The sequence below is a fragment of the Dreissena polymorpha genome, chromosome 6 (genome assembly GCF_020536995.1).
Source record: "Dreissena polymorpha isolate Duluth1 chromosome 6, UMN_Dpol_1.0, whole genome shotgun sequence".
In the NCBI taxonomy this organism is placed as follows: Eukaryota; Metazoa; Mollusca; class Bivalvia; order Myida; family Dreissenidae; genus Dreissena; species Dreissena polymorpha.
Genome location: NC_068360.1, coordinates 31,189,129 through 31,203,606, shown reverse-complemented (window position 1 = coordinate 31,203,606; position 14,478 = coordinate 31,189,129). Strand labels below are relative to the sequence as shown.

General features: G+C 49.2%; 1 protein-coding gene across 4 annotated transcripts in view; it reads left to right on the top strand.

The window, feature by feature from the left end:
- LOC127834108 (probable ATP-dependent DNA helicase HFM1) overlaps positions 1-14,478 on the top strand; it is a 68,019-nt gene that overhangs the window by 25,019 nt on the left and 28,522 nt on the right. For all 4 annotated transcript variants that reach the window (XR_008027815.1, XM_052359719.1, XM_052359720.1 and 1 more), the window contains exons 22-25: positions 3,552-3,658; positions 4,028-4,075; positions 4,630-4,727; positions 5,586-5,714. Coding sequence is in view for 3 of the 4 variants with exons in the window: in XM_052359719.1 (XP_052215679.1) it covers positions 3,552-3,658; positions 4,028-4,075; positions 4,630-4,727; positions 5,586-5,714 (382 nt within the window). In the remaining variant the exon portion in view is untranslated. The remainder of the gene's footprint in view (positions 1-3,551; positions 3,659-4,027; positions 4,076-4,629; positions 4,728-5,585; positions 5,715-14,478) is intronic.

Here is a 14,478-nt window from a genome sequence, read left to right as displayed (position 1 = left end):
GAGGGGGTATATTGCTTTGCTCATGTTGGTCTGTCGGTCTGTCTGTCGGTCCGTCCACCAAGTGGTTGTCAGATTATAACTCAAGAACGCTTGGGCCTAGGATCATGAAACTTCATAGGTACATTGATCATGACTCGCAGATGACCCCTATTGATTTTGAGGTCACTAGGTCAAAGGTCAATGTCACGGTGACCCGAAATAGTAAAATGGTTTTTGGATGATAACTCAAGATGCATACACGGCCAACAGGGCGAAGTCTGAACAATATAACTGAAGCAACTGGTCTGTAATCCTAAATCTATAATTATCAGTCCAATGAAACATCATCCTTTGAGTAAAATAAAGTGGATCAGTAAAAATATTATCAGAATATGATTTTTTTTGTATATTTTGTATATTAAATATTGTGTTAATGTTTAATTTTGTTGATTAATATAAATATAAGCAGGACAGGGGAGGTAATACACTATAACATCTTTCTTATAAACAAGGGAAACAAATGCAATAAGTTAAAATTTCATGTTTAATGAATAGAGGATATCACCCCCCAAATTTTTTTTAACATCATCTAATAAATAACCACACCCCACATTAAACCCCCCTCTCACCCCCCACCCCCCTACCCACCCCCTACCCCTACACCCCCCATCCCCCCCAATTTTTTTTTAAACATCTAATAAATAACCCCACCCCACATTATACCCCCCTCTCACTCCCCCCCTACCCCCCCCACCCCCAATTTTTTTTTAAACATCTAATAAATTACCACACCCACATTATACCCCCCTCTCACTTCCCTACCCCCCCCCATTTCTTTTTTAAACATCTAAAATATTACCCCACCCCACATTATTACCCCCTCTCACCCCATCCCCCCTACCCCCCCCCCCACCCCCCACCCCCCCAAACATTAATTTTATTTTTGTAATCATCTTATAAATTACCACACCCCACATTATACCCCCCTCTCATCCCCCACCCCCTCTACCCCCCCCACCCCCCATCCCCCAAAAAAAAATCATTGTTTTTTTAAACATCTTAGAAATTACCACACACCCCACATTATACCCCCTCTCACCCCCACCCCCCCCCCCACCCCCCCCCCCCCAAAAAATTTTTTTTTTTAAAACATCTTATAAATTACCACACCCCACATTATACCCCCCTCTCACTCCCCCCTACCCCCCCCCCACCCCCAATTTTTTTTAAACATCTAATAAATTACCACACCCCACATTATACCCCCCTCTCACTTCCCCACCCCCCCCATTTCTTTTTTAAACATTTAAAATATTACCCCACCCCACATTATAACCTCCTCTCACCCCATCCCCCTACCCCCCCCCCCCCCACCCCCCACCCCCCCAAACATTAATTTTATTTTTGTAATCATCTTATAAATTACCACACCCCACATTATACCCCCCCTCTCATCCCCCACCCCCTCTACCCCCCCAATTTTTTTTAAACATCTAATAAATTACCACACCCCACATTATACCCCCCTCTCACTCCCCCCACCCCCCCCCCCCCAATTCTTTTTTAAACATCTAAAATATTACCCCACCCCACATTATTACCCCCTCTCACCCCATCCCCCCTACCCCCCACCCCCCAAACATTTATTTTTATTTTTGTAATCATCTTATAAATTACCACACCCCACATTATACCCCCCTCTCATCCCCCACCCCCCTACCCCCCCCACCCCCCACCCCCCCAAAAAATAATTGTTTTTTTAAACATCTTAGAAATTACCACACCCCACATTATACCCCCTCTCACCCCACCCCCCCTACCCACCCCCCACCCCCCCCCACCCCAATTTTTTTTTAAACATCTTATAAATTACCACACCCCACATTATACCCCCCCTCTCACTCCCCCCACTCACCCACCCCCCACCCCCACCCCCCCCAAATTTTTTTTTTAAAACATCTTATAAATTACCACATTATACCCCCCTCTCACCCCCACCCCCACCCCCACCCCACCCTACCCCCCCCACCCCCCAAAAAAATTAAAAACATTTCTTTTAAACATCTAATAAATTACCACAACCCACATTATACCCCCCTCTCACTCCCCCCTTCCCCCCACCCCCCCCCTCAATTTTTTTTAACATCTTATAAATATCCACACCCCACTTTATTACCCCCTCTCACCCCCACCCCCTTCTACCCCCCCACCCCCCCACCCCCCCAAAAAATTAATTTTTTTTAAACATCTAATGAATAACCATATTATAAATAACCACACCCCACATTATACCCCCCTCTCACCCCCCACCCCCCCCCCCATTTTTTTTTAAACATGTAATAAATTACCACACACCACATTTTACCCCCCTCTCACTCCCCCTACCCCCCCACCCCCACCCCCCCCCCCCCCAATTATTTTTTTTAAACATCTTATAAATTACCACACCCCACATTATACCCCCCTCTCACTCCCCCCTTGATCATGACTGGCAGATGACCCCAATTGATTTTCAGGTCACTAGGTCAAAGGTCAAGGTCACAGTGACTCGAAATAGTACAATGGTTTCCGGATGATAACTTACATTAGGTCAAAGGTCAAGGTCACAGTGACAAAAAACGTATTCACACAATGGCTGCCACTACAACTGACAGCCCATATGGGGGGCATGCATGTTTTACAAACAGCGCTTGTTTTCATTTACAGAGAGTCTCTACTTAGCAAAAATCCGGTTTAGGCAGAACGTGTTGTCCCTCATAAGCCTTTGCAATCTGCACAGGCTAATATGGGACCACATTTTACGCACATGCATTAAACCCCATTTTCACAGAGCACGGCTCATATACATGTAATTGTGAAAATAAATAGTATATTATAAACCACCAATTGGTATTTGTCTGACTTGACATTGTCTTCAAAAGGTTTACATTGAATATAATTTAAATTAGGACAAAACGAATGTTCATGTATGGATAATGCTCTTCATTATATTTAATTAAAACTATATGAGCCTCACTCTGAAAAAAGGGGGCTTAAATTATGCATGTGTGTAAAGTGTTGTCCTGGATAAGCCTAGAGACAACACTTCCTGCTTTTATGGTATTTTTCAGTTAAAGGAAGATTCTTCTAGCAAAAATCAAATTAATGTGGAAAGTGTCATCCATGATAAGCCTGTGCGGAGTACGCCTGTGCAGTATTCACAGGCTTGTCTGGAATGACACTGCGCACATGCATTAACACCCGTTTTCCCAGAATGCATAATAAATATATTGATATTGTGTAAAAGCTGTTAAAATGTAGAATACATTTAAGCCTCGCTCTGTGAAAAGGGGGTTTAATGCATGTGTGTAAATTGTCATCCCTGATTAGCCTGTGCAGTCAGAACAGGCTCATCAGGAATGACACAATCCGCTTAAACTGGATTTTTGCATTAACAAAAAATACCATTAAAGCAGAAAGTGTCATCCCTGATTAGCCTGTTTGGACTGCTCAGGCTAATCTGGGACTACACTTTACGCACATGCATTTAACCCCCTTTCTACAGAGCATGGCCCATTTGCTTTCTTATGTAGCTGGAGATAATGTGCAAGTGTGAAGAGTTTTCAGACATCATGTTACGCAACAACGAGAAGAAAACCCTGAACACATTAAACAGACACAAGAACATGATAACAATAAGGTACATATCTCATTTATTGTCACTTTTATTAATCTTGCCGTTTGCATTATTAGTATTCGCATTATTAGTTCAAAACTATTTAGTTTAGCCCAATTGCATCAAAATCCTAAGGCTTATTGAAACACTCTCGAGTCCAGTACTTGGTATCTATGGGGGAGATCTAAAAAACTTTTCCACAGTGGAGATCAAACTCATGACCTCGAGGCGAACACCATATACATTACTTCACGACGACCTGCCTGCATAAGATAAGAACAGTATAAAAGGTCTCCATATTTGATATGGCATTTCAAATTTGACAAAATATAGCTGGTGTATTACATTTTGTTTTAGAAGCATAAACATCCTGGGATTTTGTTTTTGTTTCAGGTATCCAATGACCGGAAAAATCAGAACAACAGATATGAAGGTTAATTGGTAAATACCTACCTGTAGTTGTCATAAACATTTTACATACCTTTATTTGCATTTCAATTTTTTTTAAACTGCAGTCAATATTGAAACGAAAGGAGAGGAAGATATTAGATTGAACATGTTTACATTTCTTAGAGGATTGCATATAAACTTAAATTTGTCATCACCATAAACTGTAGATGTGCATGACATTTTTCATCCACAATCATCCACACATTCCTGTGCTATTTGCCCCTGAATACAACTTACAAAGAGCTTCATGGGTATTTAGTCACATTTAGTTACAAAGCTTTAATTTAAATGAGCTGTGCCTTGGGAAAATGGGGCTTAATGCATGTGGTTAAGTGTTATCCCAGATTAGCCTGTGCAGTCTGCACAGGCTAATCAGGGATGACACTTTCAGCTTAAATGGATTTTTTTTCTTAACGAAAATCCAGTCTAGACGGAAAGTGTCGTCCCTGTTTAGCTTGTGCATTCTGCCCAGGCTAATATGTGACAGCACTTTACAGACATTCATTAATCCTGTGTTTCCCAGAACAAGGCTTGAATTCTTTCAGCCTGATTCAAGCAGCTCTGGGCAGTCTGGGGTTGCAGGACTTTGCCCTCCAGCAGGATACATCCAGGATCTTCAGGGCTGGCATCAGGGTCAGCAGATGTAAGACTTGAGTAACTCGCAGTCTGTTCAGGTTTTATGCTGTTTGCTGCTCATCAGTACCTAATGGTTGGAAATGAAGCCTTAAAACTTGAATCAGTAAGAAAGGGCTTGAATTTATTTTATTTTCTAAGAGCCTGAGTGGTGAAGGGATTACCGGCCAAACAGAAACAGCTTTATATTTTCAAACATTGTTAAAAGGACCACTTTTTTGGTTGAGGGAGCATCACTTTTGGTTGCAACAGTCTTACTGGTAATGTATGGGGGGGGGATATAAATTGGTTCCAGAAGAGTATCAATTTTAATTTTGGTGTCAGTTTTCTTTCATGAATGTATATCAAAATTGATAACCTTTAATCAAACTTTTGAATCCGTCATCATTGATGCTCTGTTTCATTTGTTGTATTTATTTCGGAATAAGTTGTAGTTACAGTGAAAATTACAGATGGTTTCCAGTGTTACATTTCAAGCATGTATATTTTTATGTATATTTTATAACAGTATATAGTATACTTTATATGAGCCAAACTCTGGGAAAATGGGCTAACACGCATCTGCCTGTCCACACAGGTTAATCAGAGACGACACTTTCTGCTTTAATGGTATTTTTCGTTTAAAGGACGTCTCTTCTTTGCAAAAATCCAGTTCAGGACAAAAGTGTTGTCCCTGATTAGCCGATGCGGACTGCACAGGCTAATCTGATACCGCACTTAACGCACTTGCATACCAGGAAGGCAATCAATAGCTACATATATCATATTAAATGATCTACACATATCATATGTATATGATAAATATATCATATCAATATCCATGTCAATGGTTTGACACCAGCTAACCTGTTGCAATCCCATCTTACAGGTCTGGTGGAACTGTTATGGCACCGGCCAGATTTCAAGTCATTTCTCAGTGCCCTACAGCTGTGCAAGGGTTTTAGGGCGAAGCTGTGGGAAGACTCCAAATACGTCAGCAAACAGTTGGATGGCATAGGTATGTCCGTTTATCTTCAACAAATTGAGGCTCATTCTGGGAAAACTGGGCTTAATGCTTGTGAGAAAAGTATTGTCCCAGATTAGCCTGTGCAGTCTGCCTAAACTGGTTTTTGTTTAGAAGAGCGGAAAGTGGCATCCCTGATTAGCCTGTGGAGACTGCACGGTCTCATCTGAGATGACACTTGATGCACATGCATAGCCTGTGGGGACTGCACGGTCTCATCTGAGATGACACTTGATGCCAGCCTGTGGGGACTGCACGGTCTCATCTGAGATGACACTTGATGCCAGTCTGTGGAGACTGCACGTTCTCATCTGAGATGACACTTGATGCCAGTCTGTGGGGACTGCACGGTCTCATCTGAGATGACACTTGATGCCAGCCTGTGGGGACTGCACGGTCTCATCTGAGATGACACTTGATGCACTAGCCTGTGGGGACTGCATGGTCTCATCTGAGATGACACTTGATGCCAGCCTGTGGGGACTGCACGGTATCATCTGAGATGACATTGATGCACATGCATAGCCTGTGGGGACTGCACGGTCTCATCTGAGATGACACTTGATGCCAGCCTGTGGGGACTGCACGGTCTCATCTGAGATGACACTTGATGTCAGCCTGTGGGGACTGCACGGTCTCATCTGAGATGACACTTGATGCACTAGCCTGTGGGGACTGCACGGTCTCATCTGAGATGACACTTGATGCCAGCCTGTGGGGACTGCACGGTCTCATCTGAGATGACACTTGATGCCAGCCTGTGGGGACTGCACGGTCTCATCTGAGATGACACTTGATGCCAGCCTGTGGGGACTGCACGGTCTCATCTGAGATGACACTTGATGCACTAGCCTGTGGGGACTGCACGGTCTCATCTGAGATGACACTTGATGCACTAGCCTGTGGGGACTGCACGGTCTCATCTGAGATGACACTTGATGCCAGCCTGTGGGGACTGCACGGTCTCATCTGAGATGACACTTGATGCCAGCCTTGGGGACTGCACGGTCTCATCTGAGATGACACTTGATGCACTAGCCTGTGGGGACTGCATGGTCTCATCTGAGATGACACTTGATGCCAGCCTGTGGGGACTGCACGGTCTCATCTGAGATGACACTTGATGCCAGCCTGTGGGGACTGCACGGTCTCATCTGAGATGACACTTGATGCCAGCCTGTGGGGACTGCACGGTCTCATCTGAGATGACACTTGATGCACATGCATAGCCTGTGGGGACTGCACGGTCTCATCTGAGATGACACTTGATGCACTATCCTGTGGGGACTGCACGGTCTCATCTGAGATGACACTTGATGTACATGCATAGCCTGTGGGGACTGCACGGTCTCATCTGAGATGACACTTGATGTACATGCATAGCCTGTGGGGACTGCACGGTCTCATCTGAGATGACACTTGATGCCAGCCTGTGGGGACTGCACGGTCTCATCTGAGATGACACTTGATGCACTAGCCTGTGGAGACTGCACGGTCTCATCTGAGATGACACTTGATGCACTAGCCTGTGGGGACTGCACGGTCTCATCTGAGATGACACTTGATGCACTAGCCTGTGGGGACTGCACGGTCTCATCTGAGATGACACTTGATGTCAGCCTGTGGAGACTGCACGGTCTCATCTGAGATGACACTTGATGCCAGCCTGTGGAGACTGCACGGTCTCATCTGAGATGACACTTGATGCCAGCCTGTGGGGACTGCACGGTCTCATCTGAGATGACACTTGATGCACATGCATAGCCTGTGGGGACTGCACGGTCTCATCTGAGATGACACTTGATGTCAGCCTGTGGGGACTGCATGGTCTCATCTGTGGGGACTGCACGGTCTCATCTGAGATGACACTTGATGTCAGCCTGTGGGGACTGCACAGTCTCATCTGAGATGACACTTGATGCCAGCCTGTGGGGACTGCACGGTCTCATCTGAGATGACACTTGATGTACATGCATAGCCTGTGGGGACTGCACGGTCTCATCTGAGATGACACTTGATGCCAGCCTGTGGGGACTGCACGGTCTCATCTGAGATGACACTTGATGTACATGCATAGCCTGTGGGGACTGCACGGTCTCATCTGAGATGACACTTGATGCCAGCCTGTGGGGACTGCACGGTCTCATCTGAGATGACACTTGATGTCAGCCTGTGGGGACTGCATGGTCTTATCTGAGATGACACTTGATGCACTAGCCTGTGGGGACTGCACGGTCTCATCTGAGATGACACTTGATGCACATGCATAGCCTGTGGGGACTGCACGGTCTCATCTGAGATGACACTTGATGCACTAGCCTGTGGGGACTGCACGGTCTCATCTGAGATGACACTTGATGCACTAGCCTGTGGGGACTGCACGGTCTCATCTGAGATGACACTTGATGCACATGCATAGCCTGTGGGGACTGCACGGTCTCATCTGAGATGACACTTGATGCCAGCCTGTGGGGACTGCACGGTCTCATCTGAGATGACACTTGATGCACTAGCCTGTGGGGACTGCACGGTCTCATCTGAGATGACACTTGATGCACTAGCCTGTGGGGACTGCACAGTCTCATCTGAGATGACACTTGATGCCAGCCTGTGGGGACTGCACGGTCTCATCTGAGATGACACTTGATGCCAGCCTGTGGGGACAGCACGGTCTCATCTGAGATGACACTTGATGCACTAGCCTGTGGAGACTGCACGGTCTCATCTGAGATGACACTTGATGCACTAGCCTGTGGGGACTGCACGGTCTCATCTGAGATGACACTTGATGCCAGCCTGTGGAGACTGCACGGTCTCATCTGAGATGACACTTGATGCACTAGCCTGTGGGGACTGCACGGTCTCATCTGAGATGACACTTGATGCCAGCCTGTGGGGACTGCACGGTCTCATCTGAGATGACACTTGATGCCAGCCTGTGGGGACTGCATGGTCTCATCTGAGATGACACTTGATGCACTAGCCTGTGGGGACTGCACAGTCTCATCTGAGATGACACTTGATGCACTAGCCTGTGGGGACTGCACGGTCTCATCTGAGATGACACTTGATGCACATGCATAGCCTGTGGGGACTGCACGGTCTCATCTGAGATGACACTTGATGCCAGCCTGTGGGGACTGCACGGTCTCATCTGAGATGACACTTGATGCACATGCGTAGCCTGTGGGGACTGCACGGTCTCATCTGAGATGACACTTGATGCCAGCCTGTGGGGACTGCACGGTCTCATCTGAGATGACACTTGATGCACTAGCCTGTGGGGACTGCACGGTCTCATCTGAGATGACACTTGATGCCAGCCTGTGGGGACTGCACGGTCTCATCTGAGATGACACTTGATGCACATGCATAGCCTGTGGGGACTGCACGGTCTCATCTGAGATGACACTTGATGCCAGCCTGTGGGGACTGCACGGTCTCATCTGAGATGACACTTGATGCACTAGCCTGTGGGGACTGCACGGTCTCATCTGAGATGACACTTGATGCCAGCCTGTGGAGACTGCACGGTCTCATCTGAGATGACACTTGATGCACTAGCCTGTGGGGACTGCACGGTCTCATCTGAGATGACACTTGATGCACTAGCCTGTGGGGACTGCACGGTCTCATCTGAGATGACACTTGATGCCAGCCTGTGGGGACTGCACGGTCTCATCTGAGATAACACTTGATGCCAGCCTGTGGGGACTGCACGGTCTCATCTGAGATGACACTTGATGCACTAGCCTGTGGGGACTGCACGGTCTCATCTGAGATGACACTTGATGCCAGCCTGTGGGGACTGCACGGTCTCATCTGAGATGACACTTGATGCCAGCCTGTGGGGACTGCACGGTCTCATCTGAGATGACACTTGATGCCAGCCTGTGGGGACTGCACGGTCTCATCTGAGATGACACTTGATGCCAGCCTGTGGGGACTGCACGGTCTCATCTGAGATGACACTTGATGCCAGCCTGTGGGGACTGCACGGTCTCATCTGAGATGACACTTGATGCCAGCCTGTGGGGACTGCACGGTCTCATCTGAGATGACACTTGATGTACTAGCCTGTGGGGACTGCACGGTCTCATCTGAGATGACACTTGATGCACATGCATAGCCTGTGGGGACTGCACGGTCTCATCTGAGATGACACTTGATGTCAGCCTGTGGGGACTGCATGGTCTCATCTGTGGGGACTGCACGGTCTCATCTGAGATGACACTTGATGTCAGCCTGTGGGGACTGCACAGTCTCATCTGAGATGACACTTGATGCCAGCCTGTGGGGACTGCACGGTCTCATCTGAGATGACACTTGATGTACATGCATAGCCTGTGGGGACTGCACGGTCTCATCTGAGATGACACTTGATGCCAGCCTGTGGGGACTGCACGGTCTCATCTGAGATGACACTTGATGTACATGCATAGCCTGTGGGGACTGCACGGTCTCATCTGAGATGACACTTGATGCCAGCCTGTGGGGACTGCACGGTCTCATCTGAGATGACACTTGATGCACTAGCCTGTGGGGACTGCATGGTCTTATCTGAGATGACACTTGATGCACTAGCCTGTGGGGACTGCACGGTCTCATCTGAGATGACACTTGATGCACATGCATAGCCTGTGGGGACTGCACGGTCTCATCTGAGTTGACACTTGATGCACTAGCCTGTGGGGACTGCACGGTCTCATCTGAGATGACACTTGATGCACTAGCCTGTGGGGACTGCACGGTCTCGTCTGAGATGACACTTGATGCACATGCATAGCCTGTGGGGACTGCACGGTCTCATCTGAGATGACACTTGATGCCAGCCTGTGGGGACTGCACGGTCTCATCTGAGATGACACTTGATGCACTAGCCTGTGGGGACTGCACGGTCTCATCTGAGATGACACTTGATGCACTAGCCTGTGGGGACTGCACAGTCTCATCTGAGATGACACTTGATGCCAGCCTGTGGGGACTGCACGGTCTCATCTGAGATGACACTTGATGCCAGCCTGTGGGGACAGCACGGTCTCATCTGAGATGACACTTGATGCACTAGCCTGTGGAGACTGCACGGTCTCATCTGAGATGACACTTGATGCACTAGCCTGTGGGGACTGCACGGTCTCATCTGAGATGACACTTGATGCCAGCCTGTGGAGACTGCACGGTCTCATCTGAGATGACACTTGATGCACTAGCCTGTGGGGACTGCACGGTCTCATCTGAGATGACACTTGATGCCAGCCTGTGGGGACTGCACGGTCTCATCTGAGATGACACTTGATGCCAGCCTGTGGGGACTGCATGGTCTCATCTGAGATGACACTTGATGCACTAGCCTGTGGGGACTGCACAGTCTCATCTGAGATGACACTTGATGCACTAGCCTGTGGGGACTGCACGGTCTCATCTGAGATGACACTTGATGCACATGCATAGCCTGTGGGGACTGCACGGTCTCATCTGAGATGACACTTGATGCCAGCCTGTGGGGACTGCACGGTCTCATCTGAGATGACACTTGATGCACATGCGTAGCCTGTGGGGACTGCACGGTCTCATCTGAGATGACACTTGATGCCAGCCTGTGGGGACTGCACAGTCTCATCTGAGATGACACTTGATGCACTAGCCTGTGGGGACTGCACGGTCTCATCTGAGATGACACTTGATGCCAGCCTGTGGGGACTGCACGGTCTCATCTGAGATGACACTTGATGCACATGCATAGCCTGTGGGGACTGCACGGTCTCATCTGAGATGACACTTGATGCCAGCCTGTGGGGACTGCACGGTCTCATCTGAGATGACACTTGATGCACTAGCCTGTGGGGACTGCACGGTCTCATCTGAGATGACACTTGATGCCAGCCTGTGGAGACTGCACGGTCTCATCTGAGATGACACTTGATGCACTAGCCTGTGGGGACTGCACGGTCTCATCTGAGATGACACTTGATGCACTAGCCTGTGGGGACTGCACGGTCTCATCTGAGATGACACTTGATGCCAGCCTGTGGGGACTGCACGGTCTCATCTGAGATAACACTTGATGCCAGCCTGTGGGGACTGCACGGTCTCATCTGAGATGACACTTGATGCACTAGCCTGTGGGGACTGCACGGTCTCATCTGAGATGACACTTGATGCCAGCCTGTGGGGACTGCACGGTCTCATCTGAGATGACACTTGATGCCAGCCTGTGGGGACTGCACGGTCTCATCTGAGATGACACTTGATGCCAGCCTGTGGGGACTGCACGGTCTCATCTGAGATGACACTTGATGCCAGCCTGTGGGGACTGCACGGTCTCATCTGAGATGACACTTGATGCCAGCCTGTGGGGACTGCACGGTCTCATCTGAGATGACACTTGATGCCAGCCTGTGGGGACTGCACGGTCTCATCTGAGATGACACTTGATGTACTAGCCTGTGGGGACTGCACGGTCTCATCTGAGATGACACTTGATGCACTAGCCTGTGGGGACTGCACGGTCTCATCTGAGATGACACTTGATGCCAGTCTGTGGGGACTGCACGGTCTCATCTGAGATGACACTTGATGCACATGCATAGCCTGTGGGGACTGCACGGTCTCATCTGAGATGACACATGATGCACTAGCCTGTGGGGACTGCACGGTCTCATCTGAGATGACACTTGATGCCAGCCTGTGGGGACTGCACGGTCTCATCTGAGATGACACTTGATGCACATGCATAGCCTGTGGGGACTGCACGGTCTCATCTGAGATGACACTTGATGCACTAGCCTGTGGGGACTGCACGGTCTCATCTGAGATGATACTTGATGCCAGCCTGTGGGGACTGCACGGTCTCATCTGAGATGACACTTGATGCCAGCCTGTGGGGACTGCACGGTCTCATCTGAGATGACACTTGATGTCAGCCTGTGGGGACTGCACGGTCTCATCTGAGATGACACTTGATGCCAGCCTGTGGGAACTGCACGGTCTCATCTGAGATGACACTTGATGCCAGCCTGTGGGGACTGCACGGTCTCATCTGAGATGACACTTGATGCCAGCCTGTGGAGACTGCACGGTCTCATCTGAGATGACACTTGATGCACTAGCCTGTGGGGACTGCACGGTCTCATCTGAGATGACACTTGATGCACATGCATAGCCTGTGGGGACTGCACGGTCTCATCTGAGATGACACTTGATGCACATGCATAGCCTGTGGGGACTGCACGGTCTCATCTGAGATGACACTTGATGCACTAGCCTGTGGGGACTGCACGGTCTCATCTGAGATGACACTTGATGCACTAGCCTGTGGGGACTGCACGGTCTCATCTGAGATGACACTTGATGCCAGCCTGTGGAGACTGCACGGTCTCATCTGAGATGACACTTGATGCACATGCATAGCCTGTGGGGACTGCACGGTCTCATCTGAGATGACACTTGATGCCAGCCTGTGGGGACTGCACGGTCTCATCTGAGATGACACTTGATGCCAGCCTGTGGGGACTGCACGGTCTCATCTGAGATGACACTTGATGCCAGCCTGTGGAGACTGCACGGTCTCATCTGAGATGACACTTGATGCCAGCCTGTGGGGACTGCACGGTCTCATCTGAGATGACACTTGATGCACATGCATAGCCTGTGGGGACTGCACGGTCTCATCTGAGATGACACTTGATGCACTAGCCTGTGGGGACTGCACGGTCTCATCTGAGATGACACTTGATGCCAGCCTGTGGAGACTGCACGGTCTCATCTGAGATGACACTTGATGCACATGCATAGCCTGTGGAGACTGCACGGTCTCATCTGAGATGAAACTTGATGCACATGCATAGCCTGTGGGGACTGCACGGTCTCATCTGAGATGACACTTGATGCCAGCCTGTGGGGACTGCATGGTCTCATCTGAGATGACACTTGATGCCAGCCTGTGGGGACTGCACAGTCTCATCTGAGATGACACTTGATGCACTAGCCTGTGGGGACTGCACGGTCTCATCTGAGATGACACTTGATGCCAGCCTGTGGAGACTGCACGGTCTCATCTGAGATGACACTTGATGCCAGCCTGTGGGGACTGCACGGTCTCATCTGAGATGACACTTGATGCCAGCCTGTGGGGACTGCACGGTCTCATCTGAGATGACACTTGATGTACATGCATAGCCTGTGGGGACTGCACGGTCTCATCTGAGATGACACTTGATGTCAGCCTGTGGGGACTGCACGGTCTCATCTGAGATGACACTTGATGTCAGCCTGTGGGGACTGCACGGTCTCATCTGAGATGACACTTGATGTCAGCCTGTGGGGACTGCACGGTCTCATCTGAGATGACACTTGATGCCAGCCTGTGGAGACTGCACGGTCTCATCTGAGATGACACTTGATGTCAGCCTGTGGGGACTGCACGGTCTCATCTGAGATGACACTTGATGCCAGCCTGTGGGGACTGCACGGTCTCATCTGAGATGACACTTGATGCCAGCCTGTGGGGACTGCACGGTCTCATGTGAGATGACACTTGATGCACTAGCCTGTGGGGACTGCACGGTCTCATCTGAGATGACACTTGATGCCAGCCTGTGGAGACTGCACGGTCTCATCTGAGATGACACTTGATGCACATGCATAGCCTGTGGGGACTGCACGGTCTCATCTGAGATGACACTTGATGTCAGCCTGTGGGGACTGCACGGTCTCATCTGAGATGACACTTGATGCCAGCCTGTGGGGACTGCACGGT